General features: G+C 42.4%; 3 protein-coding genes across 4 annotated transcripts; 2 read left to right on the forward strand and 1 right to left on the reverse strand.

The window, feature by feature from the left end:
- Positions 1 to 548: 548 nt before the first annotated feature.
- On the reverse strand, positions 549 to 3,361 carry LOC105007387 (retinal cone rhodopsin-sensitive cGMP 3',5'-cyclic phosphodiesterase subunit gamma). Of its 2 annotated transcripts, none has more exons than XM_010866302.5 (3): positions 3,230 to 3,361; positions 1,723 to 1,838; positions 549 to 1,523 (listed from the first exon to the last, which is right to left on the reverse strand). In XM_010866302.5, the coding sequence occupies exons 2-3, from the start codon at positions 1,824 to 1,826 to the stop codon at positions 1,406 to 1,408; spliced, it is 222 nt and encodes a 73-aa protein (XP_010864604.1). In that variant the 5' UTR covers positions 1,827 to 1,838; positions 3,230 to 3,361; the 3' UTR covers positions 549 to 1,405. The 2 variants fall into 2 exon arrangements, with proteins under 2 accessions (XP_010864604.1, XP_034150313.1); XM_034294422.1 differs by having other exon boundaries at positions 1,723 to 1,880; positions 3,230 to 3,325.
- Positions 2,621 to 14,255, forward strand: LOC105007386 (endoplasmic reticulum resident protein 27). Its single transcript, XM_010866301.3, has 9 exons — positions 2,621 to 2,669; positions 10,468 to 10,558; positions 10,652 to 10,720; positions 11,036 to 11,121; positions 12,111 to 12,254; positions 12,389 to 12,505; positions 12,897 to 13,022; positions 13,434 to 13,628; positions 14,179 to 14,255. Exons 1-9 carry the CDS (start codon positions 2,631 to 2,633, stop codon positions 14,221 to 14,223), a joined length of 912 nt encoding a protein of 303 aa, XP_010864603.2. The 5' UTR covers positions 2,621 to 2,630; the 3' UTR covers positions 14,224 to 14,255.
- Positions 14,256 to 19,144: 4,889 nt separating this feature from the next.
- LOC105007389 (proteoglycan 4) lies at positions 19,145 to 22,609 on the forward strand. The gene is made up of 5 exons (XM_029122531.2): positions 19,145 to 19,274; positions 19,353 to 19,411; positions 19,861 to 22,336; positions 22,413 to 22,452; positions 22,535 to 22,609. The coding sequence occupies exons 1-4, from the start codon at positions 19,237 to 19,239 to the stop codon at positions 22,420 to 22,422; spliced, it is 2,583 nt and encodes an 860-aa protein (XP_028978364.2). The 5' UTR covers positions 19,145 to 19,236; the 3' UTR covers positions 22,423 to 22,452; positions 22,535 to 22,609.
- The last annotated feature ends 1,596 nt before the right edge of the window (positions 22,610 to 24,205 follow it).

Below are 24,205 nucleotides of genomic sequence, written 5' to 3' on the forward strand. Positions count from 1 at the left end.
AGCGAGGCGAGAACACAATCGCTATGTTCTAATGTCCATACTAGCATACTCTGTACTCTTGCTTAGTAACATGGTTTCACACTAAGAAGCTAGTATGCTTGTGTGGATAATGGAACAGTGCCATTGCGTTGACTAAGTACTTGTTATGGTTATCATGTCCTTGTATTATATTATTCACAAAGTTGGTTCTTCAAAATTGCTCTTTTTTCCAACTGAAGTGACATCCCCCTTATTAATCTCTTCCCCTCTGTCTTGTTTATCCCTTGAATGCCATTATGCTATTTTGTTATTGAATGTCCATATAAAATCTTTTATATAAAATAATTTCTTGTTGTTTTGTGACTTTCATATTGTTTTGTTGTCGTTCATTGAGGTCTTATCTTATAGTAGTGTGTTTTATTGAGTTGTCAGCTCATTTATTTATTCATTTATTAGGGAACCTACAGTAAAGAGTTTAGTTCTGGTTCTGAGAATGAATATGTATTGTAGAAGGAGCTTGTTTTTAATTTAGTTTCACCCAATCAACAAAATTCATAAAATGTGAAGTCTTCATGTGAAAACAAGTATTTATTTTGAGAAACATTTTGCATTTATTGAGTATTCTACTTACCAGAATCACAGATTCAAAAGACAAATTGCAGAGAGTGATTAGCTCTCTAATTAACAGTAGCATTACTAGAATTAAAAAATATATAATAATGGATTTTAACATAGTAAAAATAATAATGGAATCTTTAGTACCCAAATAAATTTCTGTTTATAAAGGGGGCTTTCTTCGAGACAGGATTGAGGTAAAGGGAAAAGGCAGGATAGACGAGTAAATATCATTGAGACTTTAAAAACAACAGTCAATTGAATGCTTTTTCATAAAATAATCTAATCTAGTTGTCTCAGGAAATGTACTGTTGTAGTGAGAAGTAATCATCACTACTATAACGTCAATATCGTCTGGAGGAAACCATTTTTATTAGCCCAGCAGACTGCATTTTGCGAGTTCATGTCAATAATTAAGTATGTTTATTTCAATAAGCCATTTCATTTGAGTCATTTCACTGTCTCAATAAGTGATTTCATTTGAGTGGGATTTCAGTTAGGACACTGCGTTGCCGGCCTCTTACGTGGAATCTTTACAGAGAAGCAGGTGGTCGCAGGGTAATGTGGCCTCATAGCTGTTATTTTCATGCTTCCAAAATATCAGTATGTTTCAGTTTTTGGTCTACGTGGCTACCCTTGTTGGTTGAATACGCCTGTGTAACTTGGGCTCCTAACGGCAAACTGATATCCAAGGGTCTTGTGTGAGATGGCATTGGCAAAACAATGGGTCAGTTAAGAGGAGTGTTAAGCTCCTTGACGGCATGGACCAGAGAGGAGGTGGGAGGAGCTCAAGGGAAGGAAAAGAGCGGCCCTAAACAATTCCGTATTTCGCTAGGTCGCTAAGTTCCATGTCACCGAAGGCCTCCCATGGGCAAATCACTGTGATGTCTGTGCCGAGGCCCTCCATGCCGGGGATTTCGTCACCGAACCTGGTGGAGGGAAGAGGGAGGAGCTCAATGAGCAAGAAAGGACAGAGGCTAACGGTGGACAAGACCAGGACAGTGACGTCAGCACAGCCTGAATTAGAGACAGTAGTGTTATGTTAGGATGGACATTAGATTAACAGTCTGCTGATGTTAAGCGGTGTTGTTACGGAGTGGAAGTGTATTATATATGTGTTTGACTGACCCCTTCTGGCCAGGCTTGGGCGCCTTGCTCTTGAAGGTACGGGTTGTCCTCTGCTTGAACTTGGGAGGAGCCTTCTTGTCAACGGGCGTGGCAACGTCTGCCATTTCAGTTGGTTCCTGAGAGATAGTAACAGATGACAGGGAGGTTCCGCGGGGTGGCTGGGAAATCAGGTATGAACTTTAGACCACACTGGTGATTACCACCAATTCGAAATTTCCCGTGAAGAGACCTACTGTACATTATCGATCCATCGGAAGAGTCTTTAACTCTGTTTGCCGGAGCCTCCATCCCACTGTCAAACCTCTCTTATACTTTGTCAGAACCCTCTCCCTCTCTGTCCTCTCACTTACCCCAAGAGTGATAATCCCTCTATATCAGATGATATTAGACCCAAACCCTGTTCTGTAATTCAGTCTAATCCTCTTACACAAACAGAACAAACCTTGCCTAAGCCGGGAAATAGATCTGGCACCAAAACACACTGTACTGACCAAGACCCAATACAACTAAAGTCCAATCAAGGCTCTGCTGATCACGATCAGAATACATCCAAAGCTGTACTGACCAAACAACAACCAAAGCTTCTTCTCAGATACTATGAGCTTATGTTCAGCTGAGTTGATCCAGAACATTGTTCAACTACCGGGTTCCTCAGAACCGTAGCTACACCTACTCTCCCGTTTAAACTGTTGATTACATCTAGAACACATTGTGTTCACGCATAAATTAATCTCGAGATCACTGTCACTGCAAGCAGTACTGTACACTGTGACACTTGATTTGACCAGCCTATACAAACAAACACCTCCCATACAGATGAAGGACGGCCTGCGTCATGTGTCAAGACCACAGCAGGTGACAACACAGCTGTAGCACATTCACACTAATGCTCTGAGCTGCTGATTTGAATGTCCACCGATGGGATCTTTCACCGTTTGTATGCCACGGTAAACAAATACCAATGGAAATAAGGACACAGTGGTGATTAATGTAGCAGTGCAAATGAAGCATGGCATATGCAGTTATACTGTGGGTGCGACCGTGGTTAGGGCCGTTTAAATGCACGGTAAAACAGGCTAATTCAAATGTTGAGCAGTCATGAAACAGAAGCTCTCACTGCAGCGTCCATCTTCACTGTAGTGAGTGGTTGTGTGTGTCTACTCTGCAGTGTGTTCGTTTGAACAATACTGTCATGTGTTTAGCTTGGCTCTTTTAAAATATTTCTATATTAATCTTCCTTTTCTCCTTGTACGCTGAATTCCCTTATTATGCTTAAACGTCTACAGGCCCTCTGCTCTGTCCTCCTCTTCAATGTATTACCGTCTACCGCACGGAACGAAAGGATGGTGATGTCAAATAACATCACCATCTGAACAAAAGCATTCCACTGAAGCAATGGAACTTCCTATAGAACGATGCCAGCTAGTGTGAAACACGGAGAAGGAAAAACCTAAACATAACCGATGGCCCAAGATGAGAGCAAAAAGTAGATGTGGTTTTGTCCTACCTGTCTTTGCAAGTGGCGAAGAGTTGTTGGGTCCTGGGTAGATCTCCTATCAAGATTTAACAGCTCTCTGTTTCTCTCTTCCTTCAATACAGTCCTCCTATTTTATACCCCCTCTGACATAATCCCTCACTTAAATCACTCACACACTCCCCACACACACAGGGAGAGGGATGAAAAGATTGAGGATAAGGGTGTATTTTAAGTTGTACTTCTGCCGGATATAGCCTCCATCTGCTTATTGTGGGCCTATGCGGCACGCGGAGGTAACGGCGTGGTCCACGGGTCAGACATGAGTTATATAATTCGTTTTCTTCATAGCCAGGTTCAAGGCTATGAGCTTTGTGTTCTGCATTCCGGCACCCTCCTCAATGGCCGCTCGATTCTTCAGCGTAGCGAAAACTGCGTGCGTCGGTTCGGCTATTCTTGACCAGTGAGTTGTTGTGTTTATGTCACAGTTCATGACACAACGGTATCACTGCTGGGACGATCACTCAACTCAGTTATTTCTTTCAAGGACACTCTCCCTACTTATTTATAAATTATAAAAATGTTTTTTGCAATGCTTTCATTTGAGGGTATAGGAATCGGTAGGAGACAGGTTATGCGAGACGGAGTTGAAGGGTGGGGACAGGCGTCAAGGTAGCCAATATTGCAGTTTGAACAGTTGATGATGGCAGTTCTACAAAGAATGTTTTTGCTTTTCTAAATGTGTTTTCAGGTCCGTTGTAAATTTGTATTTGGTCTCTGTTTTAATTTTTTTTTTTTATTGCAATACAGGGCACCACTCTAAATGAGACCTTGGGCTCAGCTGTTTTTCCCTGTATAAAGAAATAATATAGAAAATGAAGGCGTTGAACCCCGGTCCCACGCCAGAAGTCGTATATATCCATGAAGCTGAGCAGTGTTGTCCGGACAACGGCTGCACCCCCAACCCGCTTCTAACAATGGAACGAAACACAAGGGCTTTTCGATGCAGTATGATTGAACAATTTCTTTCTTGTTCGTATGGTACAAGCAAAAAAAAACAACACCATTTTATTTTAAATTGCTTGGTAAAAGGAAAACAAACAAACGTGACCCCGAAGTCCCTTAGCTCGGAGGGAATCTCACAATGTAGGTAATTCAAGTGACTGTGTGCTATGTACTCTACAGGGGTTAACTGGCCACTAGCCTGTCCCACTACCTTGTCCCATGCTAGCTGGCCTGAAATAAATGGCGCAGCAAATGAGAGCGCGTATCCCTAGAAATAGTGCACTCATTTTGACCGTCCAACATTTTTTGAAAATAGTGCACTAAAAAGTGAATATGGTTCCTTTTGGGATGCAAGGGTGTCAACAATTCAGACTAGCGGCATGCTTCTTAAGGCCTGTGATTGGATAAATTAGTGTATCATGGGGTTAGTTGTTGGTTAATAGAATTACAATTTTCTAATTGCACCTGCAACCCTGAATCGTCTCACCATGTCCTGACGTGTTCTGGAGAGTCGGAGATCTTTATCCTAGACGTCCACATTATCACCCTGTATTGAGCAGATTGCATTATTGTGAAATTTACTTCTAAACAATAATTTATAATTAAGCTAGCATACACTCACCTAAATGATTATTAGGAACACCATACTAATACTGTGTTTGACCCCCTTTCGCCTTCAGAACTGCCTTAATTCTATGTGGCATTGATTCAACAAAGACTGAAAGCATTCTTTAGAAATGTTGGCCCATATTGATAGGATAGCATCTTGCAGTTGATGGAGATTTGTGGGATGCACATCCAGGGCACGAAGCTCCCGTTCCACCACATCCCAAAGATGCTCTATTGGGTTGAGATCTGGCGACTGTGGGGGCCATTTCAGTACAGTGAACTCATTGTCATGTTCAAGAAACCAATTTGAAATGATTCAAGCTTTGTGACATGGTGCATTATCCTGCTGGAAGTAGCCATCAGAGGATGGGTACATGGTGGTCATAAAGGGATGGACATGGTCAGAAACAATGCTCAGGTAGGCCGTGGCATTGAAACAATGCCCAATTGGCACTAAGGGGCCTAAAGTGTGCCAAGAAAACATCCCCCACACCATTACACCACCACTAGCAGCCTGCACAGTGGTAACAAGGCATGATGGATCCATGTTCTCATTCTGTTTACGCCAAATTCTGACTCGACCAACTGAATGTCTCAACAGAAATCGAGACTCATCAGACCAGGCAACATTCTTCCAGTCTTCAACTGTCCAATTTTGGTGAGCTTGTGCAAATTGTAGCCTCTTTTTCCTATTTGTAGTGGAGATGAGTGGTACCCGGTGGGGTCTTCTGCTGTTGTAGCCCATCCGCCTCAAGGTTGTGCGTGTTGTGGCTTCACAAATGCTTTGCTGCATACCTCGGTTGTAGTGAGTGGTTATTTCAGTCAAAGTTGCTCTTCTGTCAGCTTGAATCAGTCGGCCCATTCTCCTCTGACCTCTAGCATCAACAAGGCATTTTGGCCCACAGGACTGCCGCATACTGGATGCTTTTCCCTTTACACACCATTCTTTATAACCTTAAAAATGGTTGTGCGTGAAAATCCCAGTAACTGAGCAGATTGTGAAATACTAAGACCGTCCCGTCTGGCACCAACAACCATGCCACGCTCAAAATTGCTTAAATCACCTTTCTTTCCCATTCTGACATTCAGTTTGGAGTTCAGGAGATTGTCTTGACCAGGACCACACCCCTAAATGCATTGAAGCAACTGCCATGTGATTGGTTGATTAGATAATTGCATTAATGAGAAATTGAACAGGTGTTCCTAATAATCCTTTAGGTGAGTGTATATTGAGCATATTGTGGTCTCTTGCCTTCAAAGCTCAAATTAATTAAAAAGATTATCTGCTGTCTTGATTGGCTATAGGCCTAAAAGCTAGTTAATGATTTTGTCTCTCTCACTCTTTGTAAATACATAATCATTAGGTGGCCCAAACATGTCTGTGTGGAAACTGTTTTTATAACATAATTAATAGATGCCCAGCGTCCTACCAATGGTAACTCTGTTTAATCACTTTCGTATGGCATTCGCAATAACGACCGACAAGACACACTAGGAAAGGAGCAACTTAAAAAAGGAACAATGAGCAGGGAAACGGGCGAGGTGCAATAAACCAAATGTCTGTGTCTGTGATCAGGGTGAAAGGGCGCTGGGCCTGACAGTGCGGACGTGAACACTCAGCGTGGGTCTAATGACATGTGTACCCCATGGGAGTTTGGAGTGAGTCTGCAGGCACTAACGCGGTGTACAACATAAGTCAGCCAGGCTAAGTGCTTTATGTGTTGTATAACTTGTGTTTATGGTGAAGCCTTTGAGAGGTTTAACCCTAACCCCAACCTGGCAGTAGTCCCTGCTTCTACTCAGTAATCCTGTCCTTACTGCCAATCTTAACTGTCCTGTTTTAGCTATCTTAAGATGACGGGAGCGACTGTAAGTTGCCCTGGATGAGAGTGTCTGCCAAAGGGCTGTAACCTGAAGTGAACATCTCCCCTTCACCTGGTGCGTCTCTCCGGCAGTAACATTTAAATGCCCAGATATTGCTGAAGTTGTGCGTGATATAAGGAACGTGGGGCCTTTTGGGGGGACACACTTGCCACTGATGTCCTCAGAAGGCTACGATGCTGTAATCAACAGATCAGCCTTTACCTCAGCTGAACTGGGATGGTTTGACAGAACACACTGCGTTCAGGTTCTGACTATAGGCAAAAACATTTCGACTAGTTGCTCAGTCTCAATTCATGGAGTGTTTAAGTACTGTAAACCCATGGTAACTACGCATTTGTCCATGGTTAACGAGTACTTCTGGTCGCCAAACCGTGTGTTCACTTTAACACTGCCACGGTAGACGTGTCCTCACCGTCTTCCATTTTACACCTGGCTCTCCTCAGGTGTGTTCACCCATCTGTTTCCTGACTCATGTTGGCTGGTCAAGATGCTTAACGTAACTATCCATCCGTTTACTGATCTGTCCACCCACCCTTATAACTGTGGTCTCTGTTCATCCTTGCATCCATCACAAAGAAAAACGCAGTGAGTGACGCTGGATGAATGTGTCTGCTGAACGACTTCAGTGGACACCAGGGTAGATCCCTGAGGACCTGAGTAGCTTCCCCACACCACACGTTCCATGGGTCTCATGCTTTTGGCTCTTAATAAGAAGCCTGTGTGGTTTAATACAGCGCCTTCTGAGTCAGAAGCTAAATAGATATTCAGGACACTGCAGTACGCTGTCCTGTGTTTTTTTTTATCTGCGACATCTTGGCCCTTTTAGGCTTCACCAGGCCACCGGTACCTGGATAACAGACACGGTCCGTACGGTATGCACGCTTCGTCTTTACTGATCGGAAGAGGGAAGACGGAACTGTGGCTGACACACTGAGAGCCCAGGCTGCTACTGTAATCGAGAATGAATCTGAAGTCAACCTGGTGAGATACAGGGCGGTAAAAAAAAAAGATTGTCAGTGCGAAAGTCTTTTGTTGCTATGGCAACACTCTAACCAAAGTCTAAAGGGCACATCGTCCAACGTTGTTTGGAGACGGGCCAACATCTGTGCATATTGCTTAACTTTATGTCATCATCCTTCAGCATCTGTTAGCACTGTGCGGTTTTTGTACACCGATTTTAGAATAAGATCACCCTCATTACACACCGTTATATTGCAATGGTAGCGCAGAAACCACAGACGCGTGCTCAGTATCGCCGTCCGTCAGTCACTCTCCATCTTGCTGGGCAGTTTTGACGCACACGGTGGTCGCATGTTTGCCCTCAGGCCGACGAAAAAGGGTCCAACCGTAATGCCTGTGAAGTGACCTCCTTCAGAGTCTGCGGGGTGTAATCGAGACGTCTTCTTTCAGCGAATCCTGTTGTTCCCCCAAATGTTCTTTTACTTGGAATGTGTGGAGTACATTGGTAGAGTACCAAGATGGAGAAAAAAAACCCAGAAACAAATATAGTGGCTGTTTTAATTTAATTGTTGAGGCTTTTGTGGTGGCCGCGCAAGGCATTGACTGTAGCTTTAGCTTAATCGAAACTTGATGTATATTTATTTTCCCAATGTTAAGTATAAAATAGTTTGTTTTCTGTATTCTGTTGTGGGAATCCTACAGGGTCATTTGGGGTCTTGGTCCTAGGGAAATCCAAGCACTGGTCACTAAGTAGCATCCCAGATAGATTAAGAACTTGGCAAAATGCCTGGTATGACAGGACTTAAGACTGTTACAAGCTGTTTATGACACGTCTAGCTGGACTATGATGTAGAGATGTCTGGTATTAGCGAGCAATCTTTTCAAATGTGGAAACCACTTTCACGAAAATGCTGATTTGTACAGGTTGTGAAAGGATCATTGCCCACCCTAATTCAGACAGTGCAGGCGACATTACTTTGTGACTACTGCCTATGAATCCGGCCCAAATGCCAATTCAGTTCGGCCTGTGGTAATAAAAGATGAAATAAAATGAAATATTTAGAATCAATCAATAAAATATATTTCATAAAGCTCTTTTTACCTCAGCAGTTTTACAGACACCCAGCCTGAAACCCCAAAGAGTGACGACTGAGCTCAAGCATAGTGGTTAAGAAAAACTGCCTAGTTGTTGAAACCCTGGAAAGAAACCTAGAATCATAAAAAATATGTAAAAGCAGAAGGAAAGTATGTAGAAATGATTATGAATCTACAAGTGTTTTATTAACTGGCCTTTTCTGACACACAAATCGATTTTGACCAAAGAAGCAAAGGTGAAAATAATGTGATGCCCGCCGTCGAATTGCAAAAGTCCACGTTCTAGAAGCTCTATTAAAACTGCCCTCAGAACCCCCAAATTGCGCTTCAATTGTAAAATATATTAGTATATACAATATTCAAGGATATACAGTGTCAAGGATCTAACTTAATGTCTACTGAATTTAATCTGTATCTCATCAGTTCATCTTCATTCGTGTCTTCAAGACATGATTCTGACGTTTTACATTAGACAGGACTTTTCTTTTTCTTTTCTCCTTTTACTTTCTGCAATCAATCAATCAATCAAATTTATTCATAAAGCCCTTTTTACAACAGCAGTTGTCACAAAGTGCTTTACAGAGACACCCGGCCTTAAACCCCAAGGAGCAAACAACAGTAGTGTTGAATTTTGTGTTCTGCACATACCCTGCTTTTTTCTCAGTGGAGTGTGGCCATGTCACCACAGGAGGGAGTACTGTATCCAAACGTATGTTTCTACTTGCACAGATAATATACTGTATAGGAAACTTTGTTGAGCCATCTACCGTTTCGGAAAGTGTCTCACGTAGACATCAAATTGACAGGTGGGGCTGAGTGAGTCTTTCTTCCTTTTCCTTGTCCGGATCTGTCATGGAACAACGATGTGCGTGTGATATGAAAAAGCTTTCAATTGCTGCTTTGGACCAACAATCATTAGTACAGTCTTTAGCGTCAAGTTTCAGAAGGGGACGGGACATTTAGCAACACGTGTGGAGCTATGCATTCCATTTCTCGTCCGTGTTAAGTTTTAGTGATTTATGAGACGGTCTCATTCAGATCCCAACTGACGGATGGTTCCAATATCTTCTCTTAACACGTAGAGGCCCAGCGTAATGAGCGTCTGACTGTTTCGTTCGGGGGTTAACCAGGAGTTGTACATTTATAATCTGTGTCAGATAGGTCCCCATGTTGAGTTGTGTTTCTGAATGTACTGCAGATGTGTGGCCTACCTGACTCTATCGTTTCCTTGGATTCCGTGTAGGAGGTTTTACAAACGGGTATTACCATAACAGGTTACTTTACAGTTATTTCAGAACATTTGTGTATATTACACACACACACACACATTTGACATTTTACTGAACATCATAGTCATTCAAAATAATATTTTCCCTGACCCTCACTGTAACCCCAAAAAATGTAATCTCTAACCTAACTCTAAACCTTTCCTCCAACCCCTAACACTGATTATAACCCTATAATTGTACCTTTTACTTAAACCTCATCCCTGAGTAGCCTTTTCCCTCACAGGGATACGTGAAATGTCCCCACATGGTTTTACTATCCTTGCAAGGGGTTTTGGTGCCTTTTTGTACACAAGCATACACAAACACACAGACATAGACACACACACACACACACACGCACACACACATCACATCACACAATCATGAACTGACAGAGTGACACGTAGTCCAACCCTGCGTATCTTTAACACCTGTCCAGTTCTCATACAGCTACCAATCGGCACCAGAGGAAACGGTCATGTGGCCTCTCTCCACCCCCGCCCCCCCCGAAGAGAGATGCAGTGGGGTACACGACACACAGGTGATAGACACAGGCTCCAGCCTAAAACTCAGACGGTCCACATTGGAACAACTTTGTAGAGCGGTCCTCTTGTCTCTGTCTTTCTGTCTACAGTCAATACAACCCCAGAGATGCTGTTGTTTCTTTTGTTCTCCCTTGTAGGCACAGCAGCCCTAGCCACAGGTAAGAATCCTTTAATTTTAGTCTCAGACTTTCAATCTTTCATACATTTTTTGTTGTTTCAGCTCCACGTTATTAGCAGATTTTCTGACCTCATTATAGTTTATTAATTGATTCAAAACATTGTGATGGTATGGGCATTGGAGCTGAGTCTATGGCATGCTATCTCAAAGCTCTACTACAAACTGATCCAATTCACAAACAGTTCTGTGCCTCTTCTGACACAGGAGTAGTTTTGCTGTTTTAGTTAATGACTGGGCCTTAAGGTCATCAACACTTGTCAAACACTTGTCCATCTGCCCCTGTCTCTCCCTGCAGACAATGGCCTCCCTAATCTGAGTGATATCACTGCTGCCGAGGCCTTCATCAACGCCTCCGAGGTGGCCGTCATCGGCTTCTTCGAGGTCAGACAGGAACAGGAAATAAGCTTGGGATGGCCAGGGGAGGGAGGAAGAGGGGAAGAGGGAGGAAGAGGGCTTGGAGGGCAATGTAAGAGTCTACACCACGAAGCCGACTGAAGGCTTGAAGGGAGGAGGAGATGGGACGAACTAACAGCAGCCAGATGTGACAAAGCAGCAGCCACAGTAGATTATTATCAATGTTTTGCTAGGCGCTATAGTGCTAACCTGACGCTGGACGCAGTCACTCGGACATAACCATGGACAAATCCCTCTGATTTGAGATAAGAAAAAAAACTAATCACGCATTCCTTCGTAGCTAAAACAAAGCCACCATCGTGCTGCGGTAACTTGAGACAGTACAGCAGCTGGCAGGTTTTGGCAGGAAACCATTTCCTGTGGTCACCGACATGGCAGAGGCAGTGACAAGCGGGCGTTGCCCTAAGGATAGTGGGCGGACTCCTCAGGGTGCCAAGGGGTGGCAGTCCTTTGGCCAAACTCTGTGTGCGGGGGATGATGGCTGGTGTGTGGCAGACCGCTGAACCAAAAAATGAGGGGGCATCAGAAGAATTGTGGGACTGGCAGAGATGGGCCCGCTGTAAACAGTTGTAAACAGAGCGTGGGTGAAGGGTGGGGAGAGGGAGCGGTGGAGAGAAGGAGGAAGTGAAGGAGGAAGACAGGGAGCTGTGGAGAGAGGTGAAGTAGAGGAGAGCTATGGAGTGAGAGAGAGCACAGCTGAGGGGAAATTATGGCCTACAAGACCATAGCATTTCAAGTCATTCTTTGATGATGAGTCTATAACAAATACCAGGAACTAACATATTATTCGCTGAAATTCAAGGAAGCTAACTGACAATTTTAGTCACAAAAACAGAGCCTGTGTCCGCCTGTGTGGCGACAACACTGCAGTGAGTTTTAGACTATACTCTTTCTCTCTTCGTCTAAGTTTGCCCCCTCTCTCCTTGTCTCTCCATCTCTCCCCCTCAATCTCTCAGACTCCCTTGGAGGAAAGATTTGGCTATAAGGAGTTTGTGGAGGCCGTTAAGAATGTGAAGCCTATCCCTGTGGCACTATGCAGTGACAAGGAGGCATGGGCCAGGTTTAGCATTGTGTCCGACACCATCGCCATATTCAGAAAGGTAACATACACTACACCACACCTGTCACTTTGTCCATCAGAAATCACAGGCGGGGCCTAACATACATTTCCTGAGCAAATGTGGACATAAACATCAATTGACTTTGTGATTTCTGTGCGCCTGTGTGTGTTCAGGCTGATAACCACCAAGAGAACCTTCAGCTGTCTGAAGCAAAAAAGATTGAGGCGGATGGCTTGGCTCGCTTTATCACCATGAACGAGATTCGTTACATCACCGAGTACAACCAAGTGGTACTGCCCTGTCACTGATCTGACCACCATCCGTCCACCTCTCACACCACTTTATAAAACAGTGCAGTAACACTATGTCAACACGTCCTTATTACAGTGTCATTACACAATTTACTACACTGTAACAAGTATTGGCGATAACTGTATTAACATGCAGCTATCACGCTTGATGAGAGTTATCAGGTTTCTTCTCAGCTACATACAAGTTGTCACAAGGTTCGGATTTCTCATACAGGTGTGCTGGGCTTGATATTAGAAAGGCGGTAAATTTTTAACATCTCCAATGTTGTTACTAGCATGTGTGAACAGTGGGAAAATCAAAACACTGGAACAAATCATGCTTATTTTTTAATATTGATTTCCCATACCCCCCTCTACACGTATGTCTCAGACAGCGGTGGGCCTGTTCCAGTCAGAGGTGAAGACGCACCTCCTGCTTTTCATCAACAGGGGGAGTGCTGACTATGAATCGCTCAAAGACAAATTAGCAGCACTTGCGCAGGAATTTGTTGGCAAGGTAAAAGTCAGTAGTGGCATACAACCATACCTGGTTGTAGTGGCATACAACCATACCAGCAAATCTCATTGCCATTTAATTCAATTTTTTATATCTACATTTTCTTTTAAAGAAAATCTGTAAAACTTTGAAGCAAATATTGTTTTGTTGTTGCTGAAAATGTCAAAAACATCAATTTCACAAGAAAATTTTAACTTAAAACCTCTAATGGCAAAAGGTTCTGGCAAGTGTTCACATTTTGTTGTCTGGCTCTACAGAGCTCCCAACAATACTATCTGTAACGTAGGATGTATAGATTCATTTAATGCATTTTCAACATGTCCTGAACCTGAGACTAGAATTTAGCTGCCTGAGGGCAATACCTGAACAACCATCTATTCTACTGAACATGACCATGTTTTTCTGTCACAGTTCCTGTTTGTGCTCATACACGGGGTAAAGTCCAATGAGAAATCTCTGGGCTACTTTGGCCTGACTTTACGGGACCTTCCCCGCATTGGCATCTATGACTCCAATTCGGACATGAAGTGGCTAATGCCTGAAGGAGAGATCTCAACTGAGCGTGTGCGAGAATTCTGCCAGTCCTTCCTAGAAGGAGATCTTAAGGTGAGAATACCAGTTTACTTTGAAATAGCTTAAACTTTTTGATTGAGCATGCCTGTCGAGCCACACGGCAGGGTGTGCACTTTTGGGGCAATTGTGTTTGTTCCACTGTGCCCGGTAAGCACACTCAAAGATGCATTCCAGGATTTCTGGTCACTAGCTGTAAAAGTGGCGCTGTTGAGACAACCTGGGTCCACAGAAATTATGTGCATTGTAATGTATGTGCTGATATGTGCTCCATTTCATCAAAACCACTCACTATAAAATGTTCTATTTTTGATTCAACTTATAGCATATTATGCTAAGAAAAACGTTATTTTTTTAATGTTATTATGCTATTTGAAGATGTCCTGGATTCCATCTTTAGGTATATGTAAATTATTTGAAAGAAAACATTATACTTGAATGCTGATTTATGGAGCATATTCACTGAAGTGGTCATGAAGAATCCAGCAGTATTGTCTTCAGCCTAAAGCATTGTATATTGGCCCTGTAAATTAATGTATAGTATTTTGCCTAAGTACAAATCTTTTCTTAAAATTCTGTTTTTCAGGATGTAAAACAGGCGGGAACACTTGATCCTAAAACAGAGCTGTGAAACTACTGAATAAATGATTTTGTATGACAGAAGATTGTGACACTTGTTTCGGGGACACTTGTTTTGTCTGCCCCAGACGCTCTTCTTCTCATGATATTTCTCAAGAGCCAAACATAATTTGACAGACAACCATAGTCATCTTTCAGACACCTGGCCTGCCGCCAGGAGTCCCCAGAGCTCGCAGAGACGACAGCCGGTGTCTGAGCCAGTCTGATTGGCCCCAGTGATCAAGTCGGGCAAAGTGGATAATCTCTCTAGGCACTTGCAAGCCAATAGCAACCCCTGGGTGGTCACTAGCTTCTATAGCTACAAAGTCATAAACGCCACCGATTTTTAAAATCCTGCAAAATGTCATTTTAAAGTAATGCCGAAAGGCAAATACAATAGCTTAAAGCCTTACAGATCAATGGTCTTTGACTGTGTTTGCGGGCTCTGAAAATGCCACTGTAAGCCACACAATGTATGAGTACTAATGTTTCCGGAAAAGACCAAAGTGACAAAATAGTCTTTGGTGCCCTTACCATGAGCTACAAACAAGTTACAATTTTGGACGGCACAAAATCTAGGGAACACAATCATCTTAATAGTTTTACATAATCATTTGTTCATAATGGTTTGTGGGTATAAAAGCTATGACTACAGACAACTACAAACAACCAGTTCCAAGGTGTTACACTGCTATATTATTGTGCTGGGGGATATGAGGAATGCACTTTCTAACTTTTCTCAGTCTCCTCCAGTTTTACATTTTAGGAGGAGATGAGGTCCTGGTCCACACCTGCGGAGTACCTGGTTTGGGGGGCCCGTTGCTGTCCCTGTCCTTGTCCACCTGGTCATACTTTTGACCTAGTCTAGAATCAAATAGACTCTGGATTTAGCCCAGAGAAATGTATTTATTATTCTAATTGGACTCTTAATATTTTACCCGGCACAGCCAGAAGAGGACTGGTCACCCCTCTGAGCCTGGATCCTCTCTAGGTTTCTTCCTAAAATTCGGCCTTCTTAGGGAGTTTTTCCTAGCCACTGAAATCCAACACTACTGTTGTTTGCTCCTTGGGGTTTAAGGCCGGGTGTCTCTGTAAAGCACTTTGTGACAACTGCTGTTGTTAAAAGAGCTTTATAAATACATTTGATTGATTGAACTACATCAGTGGGCATTTTGGACAAAATCTGGGAAATGTATGTCTTGCCATAGAGTTCAAGTATTTTTAATATGATCAAAATGGTGGAGTTATAACAACAGAAATGCAAACTATGCAAAGTTATATATTGCAATAAATATAGTCCATAGGTCAGGAAATATTGTACACAGGTTTATCTTCTCTCAAGTACAGTAACAAATATACCTAAACAACCCACAAGGTCCATTACTGTGGATTTACCACAATTCTTAACATTGAACCAAATTACCAATCTGTACAAATCATGCTCGGTAACAACATTTTTGTGATTAGTACCTAAAACAAAATGGTTGCCACTGATCAATAAACATTCCTCGAACGCTAGGTATGGCACATAATGCTTATAAATCTATTAAGGATATTTATTTTGTAACAACACTCTAGCACTTGCTGTTAAGGCTGAACATATGCAAGAACATTCAACTGTGGTGAGATGTACCTACAAGCGCCTTAAAAACAGCTGGAAAATAATCATGCTGCCGAGTTTGGGTGGATTAAAATGAACGGCCACTTTTAGATGTGTTTTTTGTGAGAGAATGTCAAGTGGGAGATTTCCAACTGGGAAAATGACAAACGTCAAATACACTACTAGTTGAAACCTTTCTGCCGCAGGGTATTCAAATTAAGACTGTCCATCTGTACATGTGTGCCCTGTAGCACATTCCCTTTTGTGAGGGCAAGTCGGATGTCTGCGGTCGGCGACTTGACCACAGACCAGTGGCTGCTCAACGCTGAGATGGCGACATCACCACTGACCTGATAGTTACAACAACAACTCCATGACCTCGGAGTACTCACAGGGCCAGGGTAATCTCTGACAGAGAAAGAACCGGGGAACATTTTTAGGAGCTGTTTCAGACAAAAACAAGAGTAGGTGATTTACAATACAGTCACAGAGAAACAACAGAATGTCTAACAATTAGAATCAAGTACAACGAAAAAAGGCTCTATTCAGATGTGCAATTTTTTTTATGTGGACTTATATTCCTCTAAAGGTCCATGATATTGTCTAAAAGCTGCATTTACGGCGCATTTAAACCAAATATTATATTCGCTGGGTGACCAACATGATCTCAGAGAAATATGTAACATGACACCAAATCTGTATGATATGTTATTAAAGGTTTGGTCACATTACAATGCGCTACCAAAACATGTAAAACGTGTAATATGTAAAACGAATCACATCTCACAAATTTACACAGATATATTATATGTTCTGAATTCAGTTTGAAGTTAGGGTTAAGATTAGGTACCACAGCACTGGGGTTAAGGTCAGGGTTAAGGTTTGGCTATTGGTTAGGAAAACATGATACCATTGCGGTGAGGGATGGGATCCCCGTTTGACTGGTTATCTGGCTAGCCTAAATAGTAGTTCTACAGAAATACATTCTGTAGCTAAGGTTATTCAACTTTTATTGTTATGTGCATGTGACAAATGAACAGTAGTAATGGGGAGCATAATCAAAAACACATTTTAGATAAACAATGTTTATCATATTATTATCTAATATAGTATATTAATATAAATACATTGAATAATATAAATTATATAAATACCCTAATAATACAAAAAGGTTTATCAAGGCCAGGGCTGCCCAATGCTCTTCTTGGAGATTTACTGTCCTGTAGGTTTTCTCTTCAATCCCATTTGTGACTAACCTGGTAAATCTTTTCATCCAGCTCATTATTAGAGTCAGGTGTGCTAAATTAGAGTTGGAGAGAAAACCTACAGGGCAGTAGATCTCCAGGAACAGGGTTGGGCAGACCTGATCTAGGCAGTTCATTCAAAAATACTGTTGGGAGTTGTCATTTCAATGGGGCGTGACAGAGTTGGACAGATCCGGGGCGGGAAATCAACCCTGAGTATCCTAAATAAGTGTTTTTTACAAGTGACAGGCATTTATCTTATGAACTAGTGAAACTGTAAAAAGGGTTTTATCAAATCAATTTGATTGATTGATAAGGGCAGATTGTTTTACTTTAAAATGGGCAATGTGCATTTCTTCTCCCTGTTTAAGGGTTGAAAAATAAAGTAAAAATAAAGAAAGAGTGGAGCAGAAGAGAGAGAGAAGTTTAAGGATAGATCCCTAAAAAAAAACTGAAAAAGGAGAAGGGATTTTTAAGGCTCAGACTTGGAATCAAGGATAATTATAAGAGTTGGAGTGCCAAGCCGAAACATCAGCTGGAAAAGGGAAAACACTACTTTAAAGGGGGACAATAGCATGATAAACAATAGCATGAAAGCCAGCTACAAATGCAGTGGTTTAGTACTACATAGTTGAAAACAACAACATTGGAAAACAAATATCCCCAAAATAATTTAGTTAGGATGAGATTGGGATGCTGTCACACACAGGAGCAAAGGACTTCATGGAGATTGTTTTACTCTGAATAATAAAAGACTAAAATCTTTCTGAATTAAAAATCTGTGAAATTAAACTGTTTGAGGTTGCTTATGTATCTGAAATGCTGAAAGATCAAATTAAATATTTTTGCTATTAACTTACTGTTGACCAGAATGAAAAATGTAATGTGCAAAATGCACCAAGGACTTACAAACATTCAATAAATGACACAAAATCTAGTACTTGTATCAAAGGTTTCAACTTGTTATTCCAATCAATCATTACACAAACATACTATTGATGCCTTGGTTGATCTACTGAAATTGGGCTGAAGCCATTGTCCAGCCTCTCTCATGGAAAGGCCATGGCTGGCAACATAGTCAACAATTGTGGCATGGATTTACACTTTATTATAATAATTTGTATTTCACTTTGAGATATTCCACCACCATGTAGCTCAACTCCAATTCACTTACCTTTGCTTGGTCCATTCCTGGACGCAAAGCTTACTTTATTACAGACATTTACCAGTGGTTACATGCATTTCTCAGTATTGTGTTCATTTTTTCAAAACTCTTCACAGTTGTATTAACCAACATGCAGCTTGGAACAACAGTTAATCTCACATATAGAACACTCTATCAAAACACATTTCAGAGTTTGGTTTTTCTCTTTCACAAAACTGTGCTAAGCATTGTCATTTTTTGTGAAAGGTTTGTAGACAGTTGGTTAAAATGTTACTGATAGTAAATAATCTGTAGAGCATCTGTAGAGCAGACATTTGGGATTCTCAAATAAAGTGTTACCAATAATTTGTTTGACTGATTTATTCCAGGGAATATATATATTTATTTAAATTTTCCTTCCAACATAATGTTTTCTACCATTAAGGCATACTATAGTATTTCTCCTTAAAAGCCTATATTTGTTTTATTCTTCTCAAGTCAATGCCTAAAAGTGTCAGGTGAATACATTTTAAACAATTTCACAACTTGATCTTATTGGTATCACATAGCATTATCAACATGGTCGCTTACAAGTAAAATTATATCCATTTAATTCTGGGAAAGTGGTACCTGCCTTCAATTAACAGATAGACCTGGAGAGATTTTGAGATTAATCTGTCTGATACGAGTGTCACATATACCTAATCATCAATCACTACTTTCCTAGTTCCAACTAGCATGTGAATGTAGAATCATCCCTGAGCTTATACCTATTGAACACTATTTACTTTGGTTTACATGCATTTGCTTATGGTTGTTACAGCTTCACAACTTATAATTACTACATTCCCATTTTGTAATGAATGCTGCACATGCTCAACTAATTGGAAAAACCTGAGTAAATCAATGTAAAATAGAGGCTGACCCCATATATCCAGCCATAGACTAGGATGATTTAGGAATCCACTATAAGAAGTCATCAAAGGGTCTTTTCTAGTAGAGCTTCTTTAGTAGTTCTGAATTTTGTTGGGTTGTTTGATGAGAATAATGGCTGTGCCTTTTGGATTCTTACTAAGGTGACTATTTTACTGATCTAGTTACTTTGCCCTTCAGTTTAGGTTTTTTCTTTAACTGTTTGGTTGATTATTTTGCAGGGTTTCTTGGATATGTTGCCTGCTAATTGGAGGGATAATCTGTTTTCCTGAAGCAGAAGGTGAGTTTTTATTGTATTTATTTTTTGCAGAAAATGTAAATGTATTTCTTTGCATTTTAATCCTACTAGTGTAATTCAGTTTTACTAGTGTTTTATATTGAGGCATCAAACTTTTGATTTGTCTAGTAACTTCTCCCATCTGCCCTTGATAGGGTGTGGCATTTGTTCAAATGGAAACATTGTTTTGTGTTTATGACTGGGAAGTGCCCTCATGTAGACATTAGACTACAGTACAGTTTTGGTACCCAATTAACCTCAGAAGTGAATATAGAATGGCAGTCATTAATATATCTTAATTGTTTATAGCTTTCATTTATCGGTGGGGGGGGGGGGGGGGCTTAGTTTTAGGATGGTGCATATGGCCTTTCACATTCACTTGCCCAGATGTAGCACATGAAATTCAATTCATGAGTAATTTGTAGTAATGTTTTTATTTAAATATCTTCTAGGTGATAGATCTGGATATCCGGCCCAAGCTGCACCAGGCTACTATGACTCCTGGCTAGGATACAATCAAGCTCCTGACTCTGAGCAGCTTCCAGCCCCTATACCCATGGAATGGCTGGATGAGGAGCTTTTGCCGCAAAAAAAACCAAGTGTTGTGTGGAAGTTATGGAATCCGGCTCAAATGCCTCATCCGCAAAAGCAACAGGCCGCCATGTATCAGCAAGTATGGCGTCCAACGCAAAAACCTCAGCGGATGCAACCAGTTGATGTGCTGCCAGCTGACATTCTTAAGCAAGTCTGGCGTCCATTTCAAATGTCTCAAAAGCCAATGCTATCAACTGATTTGCTAGAAAAGCAACCAGTCAATATGCCACAGTGGCCTAAGCAAGTCTGGCATTCGGCTGAAATGTTTGAAAAGCCAGTGCAACTGACTGACATGCCTCAGCAAGTATGGCATCCAGTTCAGAAGCCATCATACACTCATACAAAAAAGCAACCAACTGACATGCCTGCCATGATGCCACACCAAATATGGCGTCCAGCGACCCAACCCAAGAATCCTCAGGAAATATGGCGTCCAGCTCGAGTGCCTTATCAGCAGAAGGAAGCCTCCATTGTCCCACAGCAGCAACCAACCAATACACCCCAGTGGCCTATGCATGTCTGGCATTCAGCTCAAATACGTGTGGAGTCGTTGCCCCCAACTGGTGTGGAGTCGTTGCCCCCAACTGGTGTGGAGTCGTTGCCCCCAACTGGTGTGGAGTCGTTGCCCCCAACTGGTGTGGAGCCGTTGCCCCCAACTGGTGTGGAGCCGTTGCCCCCAACTGGTGTGGAGCCGTTGCCCCCAACTGGTGTGGAGCCGTTGCCCCCAACTGGTGTGGAGCCGTTGCCCCCAACTGGTGTGGAGCCGTTGCCCCCAACTGGTGTGGAGCCGTTGCCCCCAACTGGTGTGGAGCCGTTGCCCCCAACTGGTGTGGAGCCGTTGCCCCCAACTGGTGTGGAGCCGTTGCCCCCAACTGGTGTGGAGCCGTTGCCCCCAACTGGTGTGGAGCCAACTATGATGCCACATCACATGGGGCATCCAGCTACTCCACCCAAGAATCCTCCGCAGATATGGCGTCCAGCTCGAGTGCTTTATCAGCAGAAGGAAGCTACCATTGTGCCACAACAGCAACCAACCAATATCCCCCAGGAGCCTAAGCAAGTGTGGCATTCCGGTCAAATACGTGTGGAGCCATTGCCCCCAACTGGTGTGGAGCTGTTGCAGCCAGCCATGATCCCACATCACATATGGCCTCCAGCTACTCCACCCAAGAACCCTCCACAGATATGGCGGCCAGCTCGATTGCAGAAGGAAGAGACCAATGTGCCTCAGCGACCAAAGCAACCGGCCACCATACCCCACCAGCCTCATCTCTGGCATCCAGTTCAAATGCATGAGGAGCAGAATCGATCGACTGCTATGCCTCAGCAAGTGTGGCAGCCACTTGCCCTACCCAAGCAGCCTCCGCAAATGTGGCGTCCGGTTCGATTACCTGACCTGAAGAAGCAAGTGACCAATGTGCCTCAGCAACAGAAACAACCAGTCATCGATTCCCAGCAGCCTCAGCATGTCTGGCATCCAGTTGAAACGCCTAAGGAGCAGAATCAACTTGCTAATGTTGCACAGCGGATGTGGCGTCCGGCTCGATTGCCTGACCTGAAGAAGCAAGTGACCGATGTGCCTCAGCAACCGAAACAACCAGTCATCGATTCCCAGCAGCCTCAGCATGTCCGGCATCCAGTTGAAACGCCTAAGGAGCAGAATCAACTTGCTAATGTTGCACAGCGGATGTGGCGTCCGGCTCGATTGCCTGACCTGAAGAAGCAAGTGACCGATGTGCCTCAGCAACCGAAACAACCAGTCATCGATTCCCAGCAGCCTCAGCATGTCTGGCATCCAGTTGAAACGCCTAAGGAGCAGAATCAACTTGCTAACAACGCACAGCGGATGTGGCGTCCAGCTCGATTGCCTGATCTGCATAAGCAAGCGACCAACCTGTCACCGCAACCAGCCACCATGCCTCAGCAAGTCTGGCGTCCGGTACAAATGCCTCAGGAGCAGAATCGACTGACTGCCATGCGTCAGCATGTGCTGCCACTTGCCCTCCCCGACCAGCCCCAGCAAATGTGGCATCCAGCTCGAATGGCCATGCAGCAGGCACAACCGGCCACCCTGCCTCAGCAGCAGGCACAACCATGGCAGTCAGTTGTACCAATGTATTCTTACAGTTCTAAATCGAGGTACGAGAATGGCAAAACTGTCTTCTCCCAAACACGCTATTCTCCCAAGAAGACTATGTCCTTTGACCGAAGTAATGCAGAGGGATACAGCAATGAACCAAGAATTTACCCACAAGCTGAAAGCCCTCCGCCGGTGTGGCATCCAGCTCAAGTGTCCCCGCAGCAGAGGCAACCGTCCATAAAGGAGTTTTCAAGGTAATGTGTAAGTTCACTCTCTGAACTGTGCTCTGTGAATTTGAAATCCTTTATAACATTATTAATATATCAACAGGAAAAACTAATGGTGGATTCATCGTTTTGGAGGTACTCTGGTAAGATGTTTATTAACTAAAAGTGACTAATCTGACTCAGAGTTGTAAAAACTGTTCTTTCTGAAACTGTTCTTTCTTTAAGGTTCTACGTTCCTGTGATTCAGCCAGGAAGATGCTGGTCCTGATACTCTGATATTAATAAATAATTTTACTCTTATATTAAGTCTTGTGTATTTCAAATGCTTCTGGTTCCATTATGTGAAAATAATGTGGGGTGTAGCTATTAGCAAAAGGGAATGTGGGCCACACTTTGGTTAAGTTGATGTTGATCTTGGACTTGCTGCCTTGTTTGTTTTAGGGTTGGTCACTTGGGTACCCTGAGTACTGGGCTGTGTTTAACCTTTAGATTGGTTGTCTTCAGCCATAAATCAAGCCTACCCTGCCTAGGACTGATTGCCATGCATATTCACAACCTTGATCCTTAAACCAAGTGCTAACCAATGCCATATTGTGATCACTCCAGTTTTCTCCTGACATTTAAATTTTTGGCCGCTAATCTTTACATGGGCATCTGCCTTGTCTCTTGTTCTGAAAGAACCGGTTATTTGCTAAACTCTGAAATTAAGTTGTAACTTATTGATGTTTCATCGCTCACGATACCGTTTGTTTACTGGGTCACCAGGAATCAAGTCCCACACACACATTACAATGGTAGATGCTTTTAATGGATATGGCCAGGCAAAAACTGCCTTCTGGCTGCCAGAAATCTAATTTACCATGTGTCCCTGTCCCCTAGATCAAATGTTTTTTTTCTTAATCCAATACACTTTTGCTCAAGTCAGTTCTTCAGAAGATTGTAGTTCATAGGGCTGGGATGAGAACCGGTACAAGCAGGAAGGGCAAAGCTTCATTGTGTCTTGTGTAGATGTAGCACAATCATGGGTCTCTGCAAAAGCAACAGGTGACTGTGCAGAAGAAACAGGCCCCTGTCCCTTGACAGAAGCAACAAGCCTTTGCGAGGAAATCTGAGTCCACAATGTTGCTCATTCTGAGGTATTCCCCACCTGCTTAAGTCTTCCCATTATGTGGGATCCTGGTAGAAAAATGTACAACTTAATTCATTTGAAACTTTAAACCATGGGTTCCACTGTGACATGTTGTTCATCTGGCCATGGAGCTCCTGCTTAGTCTGTATGACTTGAACAATAAAATGATATATTTCTGGTTTTTAGCCTGCTGACTGGGAACCGTTTTGTGGGATTACATTTTGTGGAATAAAATTACTTCAAGTGATAGTTTGACCTAGATTCATATTTAGGTGAAATAAAGGTTAGACTTCAAGCACCATAGACATTTTTTACAACAAGCCATTATGCACCTCTGTTCCAGCCTGAAATTGCTGTTATTGGCATCATCCGAGTCTAAATACCTATTGATAAATGGCCAATGTGTAATTTTTCAGTTGGGTATATAATTATACAATGATGGCCAGGGAATGCAACACACAAATATATTCAATGTGAAGCAGCCTTCTTTCACATCGTACTGAAAAAAAATACTGTGCCAAAAATTGCTAAACAATGCAGAGTTTGTAAAGCGGTCAAAATAACTTTGTTTGGTTACATGAACTATGGAGAGATTTAGAAAGTTGGTCAAATATTTGTTTGACAAGAGTAATTACATGAAATAAAATATTCTGAATGATTTAAAGAATCTATTTTTGTAGCAATTTCTTTTCCCTTTGCAATGCAATGCTATGAACAAATGCAAACTGTAATGTCATTTAGATGGTCCAACAAAGAACAAGCCATAG

This window comes from Esox lucius, chromosome 9, assembly GCF_011004845.1.
Source record: "Esox lucius isolate fEsoLuc1 chromosome 9, fEsoLuc1.pri, whole genome shotgun sequence".
NCBI lineage: Eukaryota > Metazoa > Chordata > Actinopteri > Esociformes > Esocidae > Esox > Esox lucius.

Coding starts and splice junctions, on each gene's coding strand:
- LOC105007389 (XM_029122531.2), top strand. CDS start 19,237: ATGAGAATAATGGCTGTGCCTTTTGGATTCTTACTAAG. Junction 19,275..19,352: donor CCTTTTGGATTCTTACTAAG/GTGACTATTTTA, acceptor ATTATTTTGCAG/GGTTTCTTGGATATGTTGCC. Junction 19,412..19,860: donor CTGTTTTCCTGAAGCAGAAG/GTGAGTTTTTAT, acceptor AATATCTTCTAG/GTGATAGATCTGGATATCCG.
- LOC105007386 (XM_010866301.3), top strand. CDS start 2,631: ATGTCCACCGATGGGATCTTTCACCGTTTGTATGCCACG. Junction 2,670..10,467: donor TTCACCGTTTGTATGCCACG/GTAAACAAATAC, acceptor GTTCTCATACAG/CTACCAATCGGCACCAGAGG. Junction 11,122..12,110: donor CCGTCATCGGCTTCTTCGAG/GTCAGACAGGAA, acceptor TCAATCTCTCAG/ACTCCCTTGGAGGAAAGATT.
- LOC105007387 (XM_010866302.5), bottom strand. CDS start 1,826: ATGGCAGACGTTGCCACGCCCGTTGACAAGAAGGCTCCTCCCAAGTTC. Junction 1,524..1,722: donor CCCAAGCCTGGCCAGAAGGG/GTCAGTCAAACA, acceptor TCCCTCCACCAG/GTTCGGTGACGAAATCCCCG.